The 15,119-nt window shown below is 41.1% G+C and overlaps 1 protein-coding gene across 1 annotated transcript; it reads right to left on the reverse strand.

Moving 5' to 3' along the window:
* Window positions 647-14,694, reverse strand: ZNF311 (zinc finger protein 311). Its single transcript, XM_005696700.3, has 7 exons — window positions 14,674-14,694; window positions 13,097-13,406; window positions 12,661-12,736; window positions 7,065-7,156; window positions 6,622-6,748; window positions 5,883-5,987; window positions 647-3,346 (listed from the first exon to the last, which is right to left on the reverse strand). Exons 2-7 carry the CDS (start codon window positions 13,103-13,105, stop codon window positions 1,758-1,760), a joined length of 1,998 nt encoding a protein of 665 aa, XP_005696757.2. The 5' UTR covers window positions 13,106-13,406; window positions 14,674-14,694; the 3' UTR covers window positions 647-1,757.

Below are 15,119 nucleotides of genomic sequence, written 5' to 3' on the forward strand. Positions count from 1 at the left end.
CTTGGACTTCTTGTCCAATTAGATAAGGTGTAACCATTTCCCAAAATGTTTTCTGTGAAACAAGAGGGCATGAAGGTGTTCCTCCAAATAGGATTCTTTTTGTCCTTCCCTTTGGGAAAGCAATGCTTCTTACAGTTCCTTTGTTTAAAATTTAGAAATGACATCAGTATATTATAAACCCTGAGAAGTCTTTAAGGGAAGAAAAATCCCCACCTAGCCAGCATTTCTTAAACTTGTTAGTTTTAAAAAACATTAGCTTGTAAAACACCTTTGACAAATACTGGGTAACCCACTGCTCATCTCTTTCTTGACCAGTCAGGGAACTTAGAACAAAATTTAATTCTGAATTATGGTCATTATGTTAACTGACACACACTTGCATCCTCTTCTAGGATTTTCAATTTCTATCTTAGTAGCCTTATTGAATGTGGTGGTTTAGTTGCTCAGTCATGTCTGGCACTTGCAATTCCACAGACTGTAGCCCACCAGGCTCCTCTGTCCATGGGATTTTCCAGGCAAGAATACTGGAGTGGGTTGCCATTTCCTTAGCCTTATTGCATGTGTGTATTTAATTCTGTCTGCAGTAATAACCTGTAGCATTTGAAAGAGAAAGGATAGATGTTAAGAGACACTGAAAGACTTGAAAAGATACATTTATTAATCCTTGTGAAAGACTATTTCATATGTCATGCAGATAGATAAAACAAGTATTTAAGAAATCAACACCCTGAAGACCTTTTAGTACATTTATAACAAAGTGGGACAGGCTTCATGCTCCTTCCATACGTAAACTTCCACTTGAGCTGTGTACACTTGATTTCTCTGTGTGTACTCAGTCACATCCAACTCTTTGCAACCCCATGGACAGTAGTCTACCAGGCTCCTCTGTCAATGGAATTTTCCAAGCAAGAATACTGGAGTGGGTTGCCATGTTGTGCTCCAAGGGATCTCCCTGACCCAGGAACTGAACCTGCATCTCTTGCATCTCCTGCATTGGCAGGTGGATTCTTTACCACTGCGACACCTAGGAAGCTCACACTTGACTTCTACTTATTTGTAATTAAAAAAATCTGCCATTGCCTTGTCTTCCTTCTCTGCTGAATCTCAGAAATTCTGAATCTATATAGAAGAGTACCATTTAAGTTTTAATTTAAAATTTGCTGGAACTTCCCTAGTGATCCAGTCAAGACTCCTTACTTTCACTTAGGGGAACGGGGTTGGTTCTTGGTCAGGGGACTGAGAACTGTGGCCAAAAAATATAAAAAAAACTTACTAAAAGTGATTAATGTTTATTAATCAAAAACATGTTCTGTGCTAAACTGAGGTATAGCCTCACATTCAAGAAATGTGGTATAGGATTACAGAAATTGCTCAGAGAAGTCTGAGCATTCAGCAGGCATTTGTTTAGAATTTACCAGTTACAGGATCTGTGACAGGTTTCTTAATTTTTTTATACCTCAATTTCCTCATCCCACAGGGACACTGTATGATTAAATGATTTAAAACTGTAAAGGATAGTGCCTGGCATGTGTAGGACACTAGTATGTAGTATTACAGTACTATTATTGAGAGACAAAACCTTGGAAGTGAATGCTCACCGAAGAAACACTAAATGGGAAGGTCAAGGACAAAGGCTTGGGAGATCTCACAATTAGAGGGGTCAGAGAACCAGGAAGAACCAACACAGGAGACAAGAGGGATCAGTATAAGAAGTAGAAGGAGAAATGAGAAAAGTGTAAACACCAGAATCACTACTCTCAGGTGTTGGTGGTCAAAATATTGATGAATGAAAAGGTCTGAGAACCAGTTACTGGAGAGGGAGATTTCCCACTCTCTCCAAGTTTGTGGGTTTCCCACACTCTGTGTTTCCTTTTCTTATGTCTAGTAAGATTTGAGCTCACTCTGAAAGCTTTTCCACACTCCTCACATACATAAGGTTTCTCTCCAGTATGAACTCGCTTGTGTCCAATCAGGGCTGAGCTCTGACGGAAAGACGTGCCACACTCATGGCAGGTAAATGGCTTCTCACCCGTGTGGATTCTTTCATGCTGTCTCAGGACTGAGCTCTGATGAAAGACCTTTCCACACACCTCACACCTGTAAGGTTTCTCTCCAGTGTGGATTCTTTGATGATTGGTCAAGTTTGATTTCCCACTGAAAGCTCGGCCACACTCTGAGCATTTATAAGGTTTCTCTCCAGTGTGGATTCTTTGATGGATGGTAAGACAGTGTTGATCTTGGAAAGTTTTCCCACAATCCCCACATCGATGGGGCTTATCCCCAGTGTGTCCTCGTTCATGAGCCCGGCATTTACAGTTATGATGAAAGGCTTTCCCACACTCCTTACACTTGTAAGGCTTCTCTTTGGTGTGGATTCTTCTATGTTTGGTGAGCTCTGCTTCGTTGCTGAAGGCTTTTCCACACCGAGGGCACCCACAGTGTTTCTCCTGAGTGTGGAGTCTTCTGTGTTTGCTTAGGTCTGAGCTCCAGCTGAAGGCCCTCCCACACTCATTGCACTCATAAGGTCGCTCCCCAGTGTGGACTCTTGTGTGTTTGATGAGGTCTGAGCTCCCGCTGAAAGCCTTCCCGCACTCCTCACATGCATAGGGTTTCTCCCCAGTGTGGCTCCTGCTGTGGATGATGAGGGAATGCTTAAACTGAAAGGCCTTCCCACAGTCACTACATTCGTAAGGCTTCTCTCCTGTGTGGATGATCTGATGCATCCTGAGACAGTACCTGGTCTTGAAGGCCTTCCCACAGTCACTGCACGGGTGTGGCTTCTCCCCACTGTGGGTCTTTTTATGTCGGCAAAGAGCGGATCTACTACTGAAGGCCTTCCCACACTGGGTACAGTTAAAGGGTTTCTCCCCTGTGTGGATTATCTGGTGCATGAAAAGTTGATTTTTGGTCTTGAATGCTTTCCCACACTCATTACACACATAGGGTTTCTCGCCAGAGTGAATTCGCTCATGGAGAATTAAGTCAGAATGCCAACTGAAGTTTTTGCCACATCGGGTACACTCATGCTGTTTCTTTTCCGTAAGAATTCCATACAGAATACATTCTGAGTTTGGACTGAAGTGTTTTATAAGTCCCTTCTGGTTCTTTCCTTTCCTGAAAGTCACTTTCTCACAGCTTTCTTTCTCTTCTCTCCGTTTCTCCCTCATAGGCATTTCCCATTGATTCTCTAATTTGACATCTTGTACACAAACTTCTCCAGCCTCTGGATCCTGGGAAACAACTTTTAGGAGACTTTTAAATTTCACCCAGCATACTTCTCCATTTTCAAAAACCTCCTCTTCTGATCTTGCCTTCTCACTCTCAGGCAATGTCTTGGCAGCTGATACTTAAACAAGAAAATAGAAATGTCAGATGTCCAGAGGAAAGGAGATAAGTGCGTTGGAACAGGGGAAGCAATGGTAAGTTGTTGGAAGAGTAAATGACTTTCTCACGCTTGAAGAATTGCTAACATTATGGCAAAGGTCAAAGGAGGCTGAAACACTGAAAAGTATGAAGATATTCAAAACTGAGTAAACCTGACATAAATCCTTCCAAAGTCTACTCATGTTCTAGAATCTCCTAGTTTCGCAAACGATAACTTCATACACCTAAGCCCCTAAACAGGAAACTGGAAATCATTTTCAACTCATTCTAATACTCACTAACATTTTACAAATGTTACCGGTGAAGTGAGCTGCAGAGGTGGTGCTCAAGTGCCAGTGTAGCCCCCTTTGTAAGGATGTGTCTGCTTTGTTCCTGACAGTGGACCTTGGAGAGGTATATTTCTGTGGTGTACCTCTGCCCACTTGGGTAGGACAGGTTAGATCTGGGGAAGACCTGATCCAAACCAGGCCAGATTCTCTCCTCATGAACTCTGGAATCATGATATGAAAGCAGGTAAGGCCCGGCTCTGAAGATGGCTAGATCTTTAGCACTTACATTTGAGTGGTGTTGGGATATGGGTGTTGTATAGGGGATGGAAAGCTCTGCCACTGGGACTGACAAGCAGAGATTGATCTGCCAAGAAAGAAGAATGGAGCAGACCCACAGAATAGCAGAGAAGACAGCTGGAGAGCAGAGCCTGATGGCATTCCAGGCCTTCTTAAGCCTCCTGTATACTTGCTCTTAAGTTCCATGACACCCTGAATAATAAGTAAATTTGTTTCTTTTGCTGAAGCTAGCTTGAGTTAATTTTTACTATTGGCAACCAGAGTCCAAATCTATCTCTTTTTATCTCCTAACTCTATCCCTTCTTCATTGCTATTTCTAGTGCATTCTCACTAGCTAGCTTCAATACCCCTCAAAAGTCCTTTAGTCTGCTTCCTCTCTAATCCATCTTGTACACTGCCTCTAGATTATTCCTTCTAAAAATCAAATCTAATCACATCACTTTTTAGCTTAAAATACTTCAATGATGCTCCATAGTTAACCAGACAGGAAGTAAAATGTACAGTCAAGAGCCCCAGCTCACTGTCCTAGTTCTGACACCTAACAACTGTGCCAACTTGGGAGGATGATGCAACTTCTCTCTGTGACCCATTGTTTTTATCAGTAAAATGGGATCTAGGTTACCCTAATGAAATGAGTCAATGTATGTAAAGCACCTGCAACACTGAACTAAATACTTAATCATCTTACCTGTTAGTATAAGAATAAAGTTCAAGGTCTGTAGTTTACCAAAAACTCATTCAGTCATGATGTTGCCTCTGTCTACTGCTCCTGTAGTGTCTCCACTGGCTACTGCAAGTCCTTTGCTCTGGTCATACTGAACTATTCACAGTTCACATTCTTATTCCCCTCTGCCTAGAAGGACTCTCCCCTCCTTCAATGAAGTGACCTCACTTATTCCACATAACTTAGTTCAGTTATCATTCCTCCTGCAGTCTTTTGGTCCCCAGGTCAGATTTAGGTGTTTTTCCTCTCTGTTTATGTATACCAGGTGCTTATCCTTATCTATATATCTCAGTAACTCCCATCATACTGGACTGTATAATTACTTCTTTACCTATCTGCCTTCCCCAGTAGAAAACAAGCTTCTTGAAGTCAGGTCCCATATCTTACCTGACTGTCTATCTGTAGAATGTTATGTAATATCTGGCACATAACAGTTGCCCAATTATGCTTTTTAGATGGAAGGTAGGACGGAAGAGTAGGTATTTGGATAGGGAAGCTGGAGTTGCCCTGTAAGCAAAGGACAATTTTTTTTGAATGATAAATGTAGAAAATAGTTTAAATGAAGAGCTGGTAATATTTAATGACTCACTACATAAGAGGTTCAGGGAATGGAAAGAAAAGTAAGAAAGAGGTAGAACCAGATATAGAAATAGGGAGAGCTTAATGAAGAGACAGCCTTGGGGGGTGAGATGAGTTTGACTTTAGATATGTTGCTTCCTAGATGACAATGCAATATTCAAATAAAAATCAGGAGTTAGAAACATGAGACGGCTGCCCAGGAAAGAGGTACAAGTTAGCACTGTCAGTCATCTTACTTCACAATAAGAGAGAATACAAAAAGACAAGGGTCAAAGGCTCAGGACTCTGAAAGAGGGAAGGTCCTGAAAAAACAAACAAACAAACAAAACCCCCTAAAATCCAGAGGCAGAAAAGCAATGTTCCCTGAGCATTGCAGTAAATGATACACAGAGTGCAGATAAATTGTCAGAGCCTTTTTGCAAGAACTCGCAAAAATTCTATTAGATATGTTGCAAAGAGCCAATTAGATAATGACAGAATAGTTACCCAAATAATATGTTTTCTCTGCCTTTAAGATTTCCTAAGTAGATTTCCTCTGGGCCCTTGAGGATGGATGGCCCACCACTAAGAACATAACCATTTTGTCACATGGAACACACAAGGGGACAGAGAGCTTCTCTAGCACTCACCTGGATAGGAGCAGCTCAGGAACTCCCAGTCCTGTTGATCCTGAACATAGGACTCTGCACCTTGCTCCAGACAGGAGATCAAAGGAGGTTTAGAAAATGAAAATCCTGGTTGTACAGAAGGAAGAAGGAATAAGTGTGTATAGCAACAAAGAACTGTCCTAACATTTATCTTGATCCCTCTGTTTGCATATGAAAATAGGAAAGAAATGTTTATTTGGGCAGAGAAAAGGGTTTATTCAGGGGTCTGGTAACCTGTAAATGAAACAGGTTGAAGGACTTTCTCAGAAGTCAATACTCAGAAAGGCAAAGAAAGAGTTTCTGGAAAACTGCTGGTTGGTTATATTTTCCCTGTTCTTTTTAGTAGAATGGGAGTTTGTAGAGGAAGGCTAATCTGCTTTCAGTCACTAGGAAGGAGTTCATGACTAGGCGATGGATACAGAGCATTTAATGGAAAATGAGAGGCTTGAGGAGGCAAGAATCTAGGGAGAACAGAAGCTAAGGATTTCTGTTCTATTCAGAGAGAGTTCACTTCAGAGAATCAGAAAACAGCAAGTAAGTTAGCCAGGAAATTATCTTGCTATGTAAACAGGGATAACTCAAAACTAATTTGGGAGGAAGATGCTGATGATAAAGAACAAGGGCTCTGATTTTCAATATGAGACCCCATACACATCAACAAAGCAATGAAAAGAAAAAAGAAGGGAGAAAGTACTAAGCCAAGCACAGGGAAGGTTCTTACCGAGTGACACCATGTTCCCATAATTTTCCAACATCACATCTTTATAGAGGTGCCTTTGAGCGTGGGTCAGACACTGCCACTCCTCATGACTGAAGTTCACAGCTACATCCTCAAATGTCACTGACTCCTGAAATAACATGCGCCTGCTGTTGTGGGAGGCAATTTCATAGTTCCCTCAGGAAACAGAGGCAGAAGAAAAGAATTTGTAGGGAGAAGGTTTACAGAAGTGAAAGTCTGTTACTCTTTGGTGTGTATCTGGGGATGAGGTGAAAAGGAACATGGGCTTTCAGCAGCAAAAAATAACGAAAGAACAAACAATCCACAAATGGTCTGTCATCCGAAAAAGCATCCCTTATGAGAGGGAGCACCTGGGAGTGAGGACAAGGCCACATTTAAGAGACAGTGATATATTTTCAGGAAAGAAGGAAGGGGCCTTAGCTCACCTGAGGCTGGCTCATCACTGTATGTTTTGCTCCTGGCAGGTTTCCTTGGCTTCCATCTCTGGCTAAGGCAGGGCACTGAGGAAATGGTAGAGCTGAGAGAAGGGATATAAGTCTAGAGTCAATTCAGCATAGTGTTAATGAAGCCTACTTTCATCCTCTCCTCCCCCAACCTAGAAGCTTATGAAGCTCTGATCTAGGGGGTAAGTTGACTGAGTTACAGTATCCTCTTTCTCCGATATTCCTCTAGTCTCAGTTTCCAGTGTGAGGTATCATGACCTGGCTAGCAGCCAAGCCAACTGTAAGTGCACTCTTCTTTTCTCTCACCTACTAAATCCTTTACTCTGTCTACCTTAATCCTAGAAGACCTAAAAGGCCCAAATCACTGACTACCAGCTTAATATGATAGCTTGGCTTCCTGTATTTGAATGTTGCAGTAATTTGGTCCAGAAAGACTTGGGGTGGAGGTGGAGGGGAAAAAAGGAGAGGTATGGATCAGAAATATCCACGGAGGGACTTCCCTGGTGATCCAGACACAAATTTGATCCTTGGTCAGGGATCTAAGATCCCACTTGCCACAGAGTAACTAATCCTGGGCACTGCAACTATCAGGTGAAAGACCCTGCATCTGCAACTAAGACCCAATGCAGCCAAATAAATATTTTTTTAAAGGAAATATAAGTAAATATATATAAAAAGGGATAGGTCCAAAGCTTCCTTCTTTATGTAACTTACTAGTTGGTCTACTTCCACTTAGTTCACTAGAAAAATTTTTTCTCTCGTTCTTATTAGAGAAAATCACTTTCCCCCTTTGATTCTGAGTCTTTTTCCTATTAATTCCCTAGTATTAAGCAATTCAGCTCCCTGCCCCCAACTGCCCTCCCAGTATAGTATAACACACACCACTTTTTAAAATGCAAAAGAAACTTTTTCAGAGTGTACAAATGACCAGGTATAATCCATATGGTTTGGGAAAAAGTACAGTTTCACATTACGGGTTAATGGGGCCCTGTTTTATTCCTTGCAGGCCAACCTGGCCTTTCTGTAGCTTCAGTGTTTATGGTGGTTTATCTTTCTTGATAGTTATCAACATACTCCCTAGTCTAAGACCATTCCTTTCTGGTCTGAAGTCACCTATTGGTAAGACTCTAGGGTTATCCCTTGGCCTCAGGACCCCAAAACTCTCACTTCAATTTCACCAAAACCTCAATTTAGGAAAAAACTGGCTTCTTTCTTCAGAAATATGTCAAGAAGATTCTTCTTTGGTCTATGTCACCCTTAGCTTTTGATCAAAACAGGTCTGTGTTCAATCATTGTGGATTCCACACAGTTTCCCCACTATCTCCTCTGAAAGTCTGTTACTTTATAACTCTTTGTCTCAAAAAGTTGGTTGGTTGGGAAACCAACCACCTGGCAGGCACAGAGCTCACAGCAGATACACGCTTTGTTCCGAAATGTTCCATAACAGTTCTTTTCCTTATAATATCAATAAACTTTAACCTCCCATTTTTTTTTTCAATCACCATTTTATAATGAAGATTTTCAAATATACAGAAAACTTGAAAGAACTGTATAGGAAACATCCATATACTCACCACTGACATTCTACTATTAACATTTTGCAATATTTGCTTTATCATATATCTGTCCATCTAACTATCTATGAATTCATTTTATTTTTTGTTGCATTTCAAAGTAAGTTGAAGACATCAGCATACATCACCCCTAACATTATGACAGATATCATTAACTAAAGTTGAATATTTGTTTACATTCTTATTTTTAAAGTAAAATTTATATACAGTAAGATGTATAAATCTTAAATTTTTGACAAAGCATACCCTTATTTAACTCAAACTCTCCTCCATATACATCCCAGTTGGATTTTTACCATATCTTCTTCATAAATTACAAAAGTTTTGTTACTTTGTAGTGCCTTTTTTCCTAAGTGTTCCTTACATTAAAAACTATTTTAAAGTGTGGTAAAAAATATAAAAGAAAATTTACCATTTTAACTATTTCTAAGTATTTCAATAGTGTTAAAATATTCACAATGAGGGGTGGAGGATGAATATGTGGAACAGAATTTTTAGGGCATCAAAATAGTCTGCATGCTACTTTAATAGCAGATATACAGTATTATTCATTTGTAGAAACCCATATAACTGTATAGCACAAAGCATGAATCCTAACATAAACTGTTGCTGCTGCTGCTAAGTCACTTCAGTCATGTCCAATTCTGTGCGACCCCACAGACGGCAGCCTCTGTCCCTGGGATTCTCCAGGCAAGAATACTGGAGTGGGTTGCCAAAGGGAGTTTAGAGTTTAGTTAATAATTATGTGTCAATATTGGCTCAACGCTTATAACAAAGGTACCACACTAAAATCATAAGAATGCGCAAACTACCGCACAATTGCACTCATCTCACATGCTAGTAAAGTAATGCTCAAAATTCTCCAAGCCAGGCTTCAGCAATACATGAACAGTGAACTCCCTGATGTTCAAGCTGGTTTTAGAAAAGGCAGAGGAACCAGAGATCAAATTGCCAACATCCGCTGGATCATGGAAAAAGCAAGAGAGTTCCAGGAAAACATCTATTTCTGCTTTCTTGACTATGCCAAAGCCTTTGACTGTGTGGATCACAATAAACTGTGGAAAATTCTGAAAGAGATGGGAATACCAGACCACCTAACTTGCCTCTTCAGAAACCTATATGCAGGTCAGGAAGCAACAGTTAGAACTGGACATGGGACAACAGACTGGTTTCAAATAGGAAAAGGAGTACGTCAAGGCTGTATATTGTCACCCTGCTTATTTAACTTCTATGCAGAGTACATCATGAGAAACGCTGGGCTGGAAGAAGCACAAGCTGGAATCAAGATTGCCGGGAGAGGTATCAATAACCTCAGATACGCAAATTACACCACCCTTATGGCAGAAAGTGAAGAAGAACTAAAGAGCCTCTTGATGAAAGTGAAAATGGAGAGTGAAAAAGTTGGCTTAAAGCTCAAAATTCAGAAAACTAAGATCATGGCATCTGTTTCCATCACTTCATGGCAAATAGATGGGGAAACAGTGGAAACAGTGGCTGACTTTATTTTTTGGGCTCCAAAATCACTGCAGATGGTGACTGCAGCCATGAAATTAAAAGACACTTGCTCCTTGGAAGGAAAGTTATGACCAACCTAGACAGCATATTAAAAAGCAGAGATATTACTTTGCCAACTAAAGTCCATCTAGTCAAGGCTATGGCTTTTCCAGTTGTCATGTATGGAAGTGAAAATTGGACTATAAAGAAAGCTGAGTGCAGAAGAATTGATGCTTTTGAACTGTGGTGTTGAAGAATACTCTTGAGAGTCCCTTGGGCTGCAAGGAGATCCAACCAGTCCATCCTAAAGGAGATCAGTCCTGGGTGCTCATTGGAGGGACTGATGTTGAAGCTGAAACTCCAATACTTTGGCCACATGATGCGGAGAGCTGACTCATTTGAAAAGACCCTGATGCTGGGAAAGATTGAGGGCAGGAGGAGAAGGCGACAACAGAGGACGAGATGGCTGGATGGCATCACTGACACAATGGACATGGGTTTGGGTGGACTCCGGGATTTGGTGATGGACAGGGAGGCCTGGTGTGCTGCAGTTCATGGGGTCGCAAATAGTTGGACACGACTGAGCGACTGAACTGAACTGAAAATCATAACAGATCTCCAGAACTTTTTCATCTTGCAAAACTGAAACTCTATACCCATTAAACAACAAAACAACAACTCTATTTTTCCTTTTCCTCAGCCCCTGGTAAACACTGTAGTGATTTTTTTCCCCAGGAGTTGGTGATGGACAGGGAAGTCTGGCATGCTGCAATCCATGGGGTCGCAAATAGTCGGACAGACTGAGAGACTGAACTGAACTGTGCATTGCGGCTTGTGACATCTTAGTTCTCCCATCAGCGGTTGAACTTAGGCAACAGCAGCAGTCCTAACGACTGGAGTGTGAGGGAATTCTCTTCACTGTAGTGATTCTTAAACTTTATTTCTTAGTTCCTGAATTTGAAAGGTCAGTTAAAAATGAACTTGGGGGAATTCACACATGGGTGAGAGTCTTTTCCTTTTCTAAGGACACTCATCTCATCATTGGGGTCCCACCTTCATGACTTCATCTAAAACTGATTAGTTCCCAAAGCCTCACCCCTAAATATCATAACACTGGAGTGGGGGTTAGGGCATCAACATATGCATTTTGAGGGGATAGAAACATTCAGCCCATGACAAAACTATTTGTTAAAGCAATGTACAGATATTATCCAGGATGAGATTAACTTATTTACATATTATGCTAAGTAATTGTAAACTTTATGGCCCTAAAAATCACTTATAGGAAGATAATTCAATATCTTTTGAGAAAAAAAGGACTGGAATACTTAGGTCCGATGTGAACCATAAAATTATATATATTTTTAAACTTTAAAAAAATGAAATAAAATTGACAACCAAGTTAAGCAATATCCATTATTTTCTACCTCTTAAAATTGTGATAAATATGTTCTATAGTATTAATTTTTCCTTTATGATTACTTTACAGTAGAAGTTTCAAGATTTCTCTTCTGGAAGTTCCAATAATATGCTTAGAAATTCATTTTGCCTTTTTTTTTTCTTTGCATGTAATATGTATCATCCTAAAAGCCTATTTTAGGAGTGTCCAGGTGCCTAGTCCTCTGTCTAATAGCCTCTAACAGCCTCTGTCTATACAAACCACTAGTGCCACCTGGCACTAGTGGTAAAGAACCCGCCTGCCAATGCTGGTTAGGCGTAAGAGATGCTGGTTCCATCCCTGGATGGGGAAGATCCCCTGGAGAAGGGACTGGTAATCCACTCCAGTATTCTTGCCTGGAGAATCCCATGGACAGAGGAGCCTGGCAGGCTACAGTTCATAGTGTCACACAGAGTCAGACACGACTGAAGAGGCTTAGCACAGCATACAAATCTTATCCACTTTTCTCTTCATATATGCCACCAAAGAGCATTTCTAAAGCCCAGTCCCACATTTCCCCTTCTTTATTTTTCCCAAAGTTTCACAACAAAACCTTTGCTCCTTCTTTTGCCATGGCTTTTTCTTCTATTTCTCAGTTATACCTATACTATAATGTAAAAATCTCAGGGTTAACAGATGTACAGAAATAAAATGACATACAATCAAAATTTACATGTTAGTAAAACTGTGGTTGGGGAGGCATTACCAAATTATACAAGTTTAACATGTGCAAATATACATATACACACATGTAAGCTACTTGCCAAATATATATCGAGTTGAACATATAATAAGTGGATGAATACATTCACTATCTTCCATAAACTGCTTTGAAGAATCTTTTCTTGTGAATTTTTATTTTCTTCCAAATTTGATTTAATATGAGGGCAGAAACAGAATACTTTAGTTCCTGTCAATACCAGGCCAAGCCTAGCACAGAAATACTAGATTTTTCTATAAATACTCAATAATGAGCATATTTCCAGGCCCCAGGAGCATCTCTCACCTAGTCTGTGTTCCTGCCCCATTTTTAGCTGCCATAACTCCTGCCACAATACCCTGTGTACATTACCTCTTTCCTGTAGGAACATGCTATCAGGGATGCAAAGGTGATTTGGTGATCCTGGACTCTCATCTGATACCACGATCTATTGCAAGGAATAGAAAACATTTGGAGAAGTTATGGAGGGACAGAAAATTTATGGGAAGCTGCATATTGGTTGGTTATGCAACCAATTATAAGGTTCTATTCATGGAAGTCAACTCTCCAAACTACCAAAAGGGGTGAGAAAAACATGGGCTCAGTCTCTGATATACCTAATGAAAAACAGAAATGGCATCCAATTATTCTATAACTTAAAAACATCACCATGTAATCCAGAAAAAGTATTTTGAAGGAGAAAACTTCCTTACAGTCAATCCAAGCCCACCACACTTCCAACGCTTTCCTCCTTTCCTGGACTCACTTCTTCCTCCTTGTGATATACTGCAGATTCTCCTCTTTTTACCTGCTGCATGTCTTCTTTTCCAGTCTTCTTTCTTTCTTTTCTTTTCCAGTCTTCTAACACTGTCCCAGTTTCTTCTCTGCTGGTTGGACCCAGCTCCTAAAGTCAATCCTGGCTTTGCCCAGATAACCAGTTTTGAAGTGGCTCCAGTGGATACCAGCCTCCTTTCAGGTATACAAGCCTTGGTGAGACCAGTCAAAAGACTGCTCCTGACCCATAGGGCAGCTGCTTTTTGGTTTGATGTATCAATACTGCCCTAGATGTGGGGTTCATCAGCAGTAACAAGCTAGTGGTGATCCCATACCTTGTTTTCCTGTATATTTGATGAAGGGAAGAGAGAATAGAGGGATGTGACCAAAGTGAAAAGAAGGAATCCCTGAGAATCTGGATTATCTATGAGAGATGAGGGAGAAGAGGAACAAACTGAAGATGATGATATATCCAGAATACAACTTCTCCTGCCACCATCTTGGCCCAAGCCACCATTGCCTGCCTTGACCTGTATTGTGTTAGCCATCAAACTGGTCTCCTGCTTCTGTCCTTGTCTTTTGTCTTCTACTTGTCTTTTCTCAGTACAATAAAGTGGGCCATTTAAAACTTGAGTTGGATTATTTCACCTCTCTGCTTAAAAGCCCTCAATGCGTCTATCTTACTCAAAATGAGGAGTAGCACATAAGGCCCTAAAGAATCTCATTGCATCGTCTCTGTTCACTCAAAATAAAAGCTAAAGTCCTTACAGTGGCATATAAGTCTACAGGGTTGCTATTACCTCTCCTACTATTCTTCCCTCCCCCCCGCCCCATTCAACCCCCTTCAGTCCCACAGATCTTTCTCTTCCTTTTTAGGTACGGTTCCATTTTACGGACTTTGCGCTGGCTGTTCCCTCTACCTCAAGCTATCCTCAGGATGAATAATCTTGCCTCCTTCAACTGTTTGCTTGCATGTAATCCTCCCTAGGAAACCTAACCTAGGTGCCCTATTTAAAATTACAGCCTAGCCCCTCCTTTCCAATCACGACATGCCTTGCTTTCCTATACAGCACTTTCCAACAGGTGCATAAATTAATTATTTACTTTCCATTGTTTATTGTAGGTGTTCCTTTCACTATAATGTAAGCTCCTAGGCTTTTGAGAGCACGGACTTTTTGTCTATTTTGTTCACTGATATATTCCCAACGTTTAAAACAGTGCCTGCACCAGCAGTCGCTCAGCTAGAAACTGGCCAAATGAAAGAACGCACGAATGGATGCTGGGGAAGAAAATAAATGAGGAAAAAAAAAAAAAAAAAAAAAAAAGTAAGGGGCCGTTGAGAGCAAGAAGAGCGCGAGGGAGGCGGAGGAAAAAGCCCTGGTGGGGCACGAATCCGCGGCGGACTCCAGACCCCGGGGAACCTGGCCCCAAAGCCCCGCCCCACCCCTGCCCGCCGTTCCGGGCCCCTGGGAGGAGGTGTATTAAGATTTAAGTGAAGCAGGTGGCGGTGTCGGCCTCCTCCAACCGCCCCTCGGCGGTTTCGGAGACCCCAGCGGCAGCTTGGAAGCCCGTCAGCTACAGTCCCATCCCACGTTGGCTGGAGACACAGACCTTCCTGCCGATATTCTCCTCTAGAAATGACAGAATAAAGGAATCTATTCTAGCTCCACTTCCTAGTCCTGCAATAATCATTTCCGGTGACTTTCTAGGAAATCATCAACTCGCTGGTTGAGGAGTTCCCTAGAAACCCTCCGCAACCGCAGCCCCAAACGTGTTATTTCTTGTTTTACGTTCTTCAGAATGCATCTGTTAAAATAGAACCACAATGTCATTATCCCACCTATCAAAATTAAAATAACTCCCGGGTACCATCTAATACTGAGTCCATTTTGAATTTCCCAAATAGATAAAATATGCCGCTTTTTTTGAATCAAGATCTAAAGTGTATGTAATTTATTTGGTTATTTGTCTTAACTCTTTCTAAATTTAGATCTAGAATAGTTCCTCCATCTTTCACTTTCTCCCCCATCGTACACATTTGGTCATTTGTCCTGAAT

Source organism: Capra hircus, chromosome 23, assembly GCF_001704415.2.
Source record: "Capra hircus breed San Clemente chromosome 23, ASM170441v1, whole genome shotgun sequence".
Lineage (NCBI taxonomy): Eukaryota > Metazoa > Chordata > Mammalia > Artiodactyla > Bovidae > Capra > Capra hircus.

Coding starts and splice junctions, on each gene's coding strand:
- ZNF311 (XM_005696700.3), bottom strand. Junction 7,157..12,660: donor CATGTTCCTACAGGAAAGAG/GTAATGTACACA, acceptor CCCTTCTCTCAG/CTCTACCATTTCCTCAGTGC. Junction 3,347..5,882: donor CCTGAGCTGCTCCTATCCAG/GTGAGTGCTAGA, acceptor TTCTTGTTTAAG/TATCAGCTGCCAAGACATTG.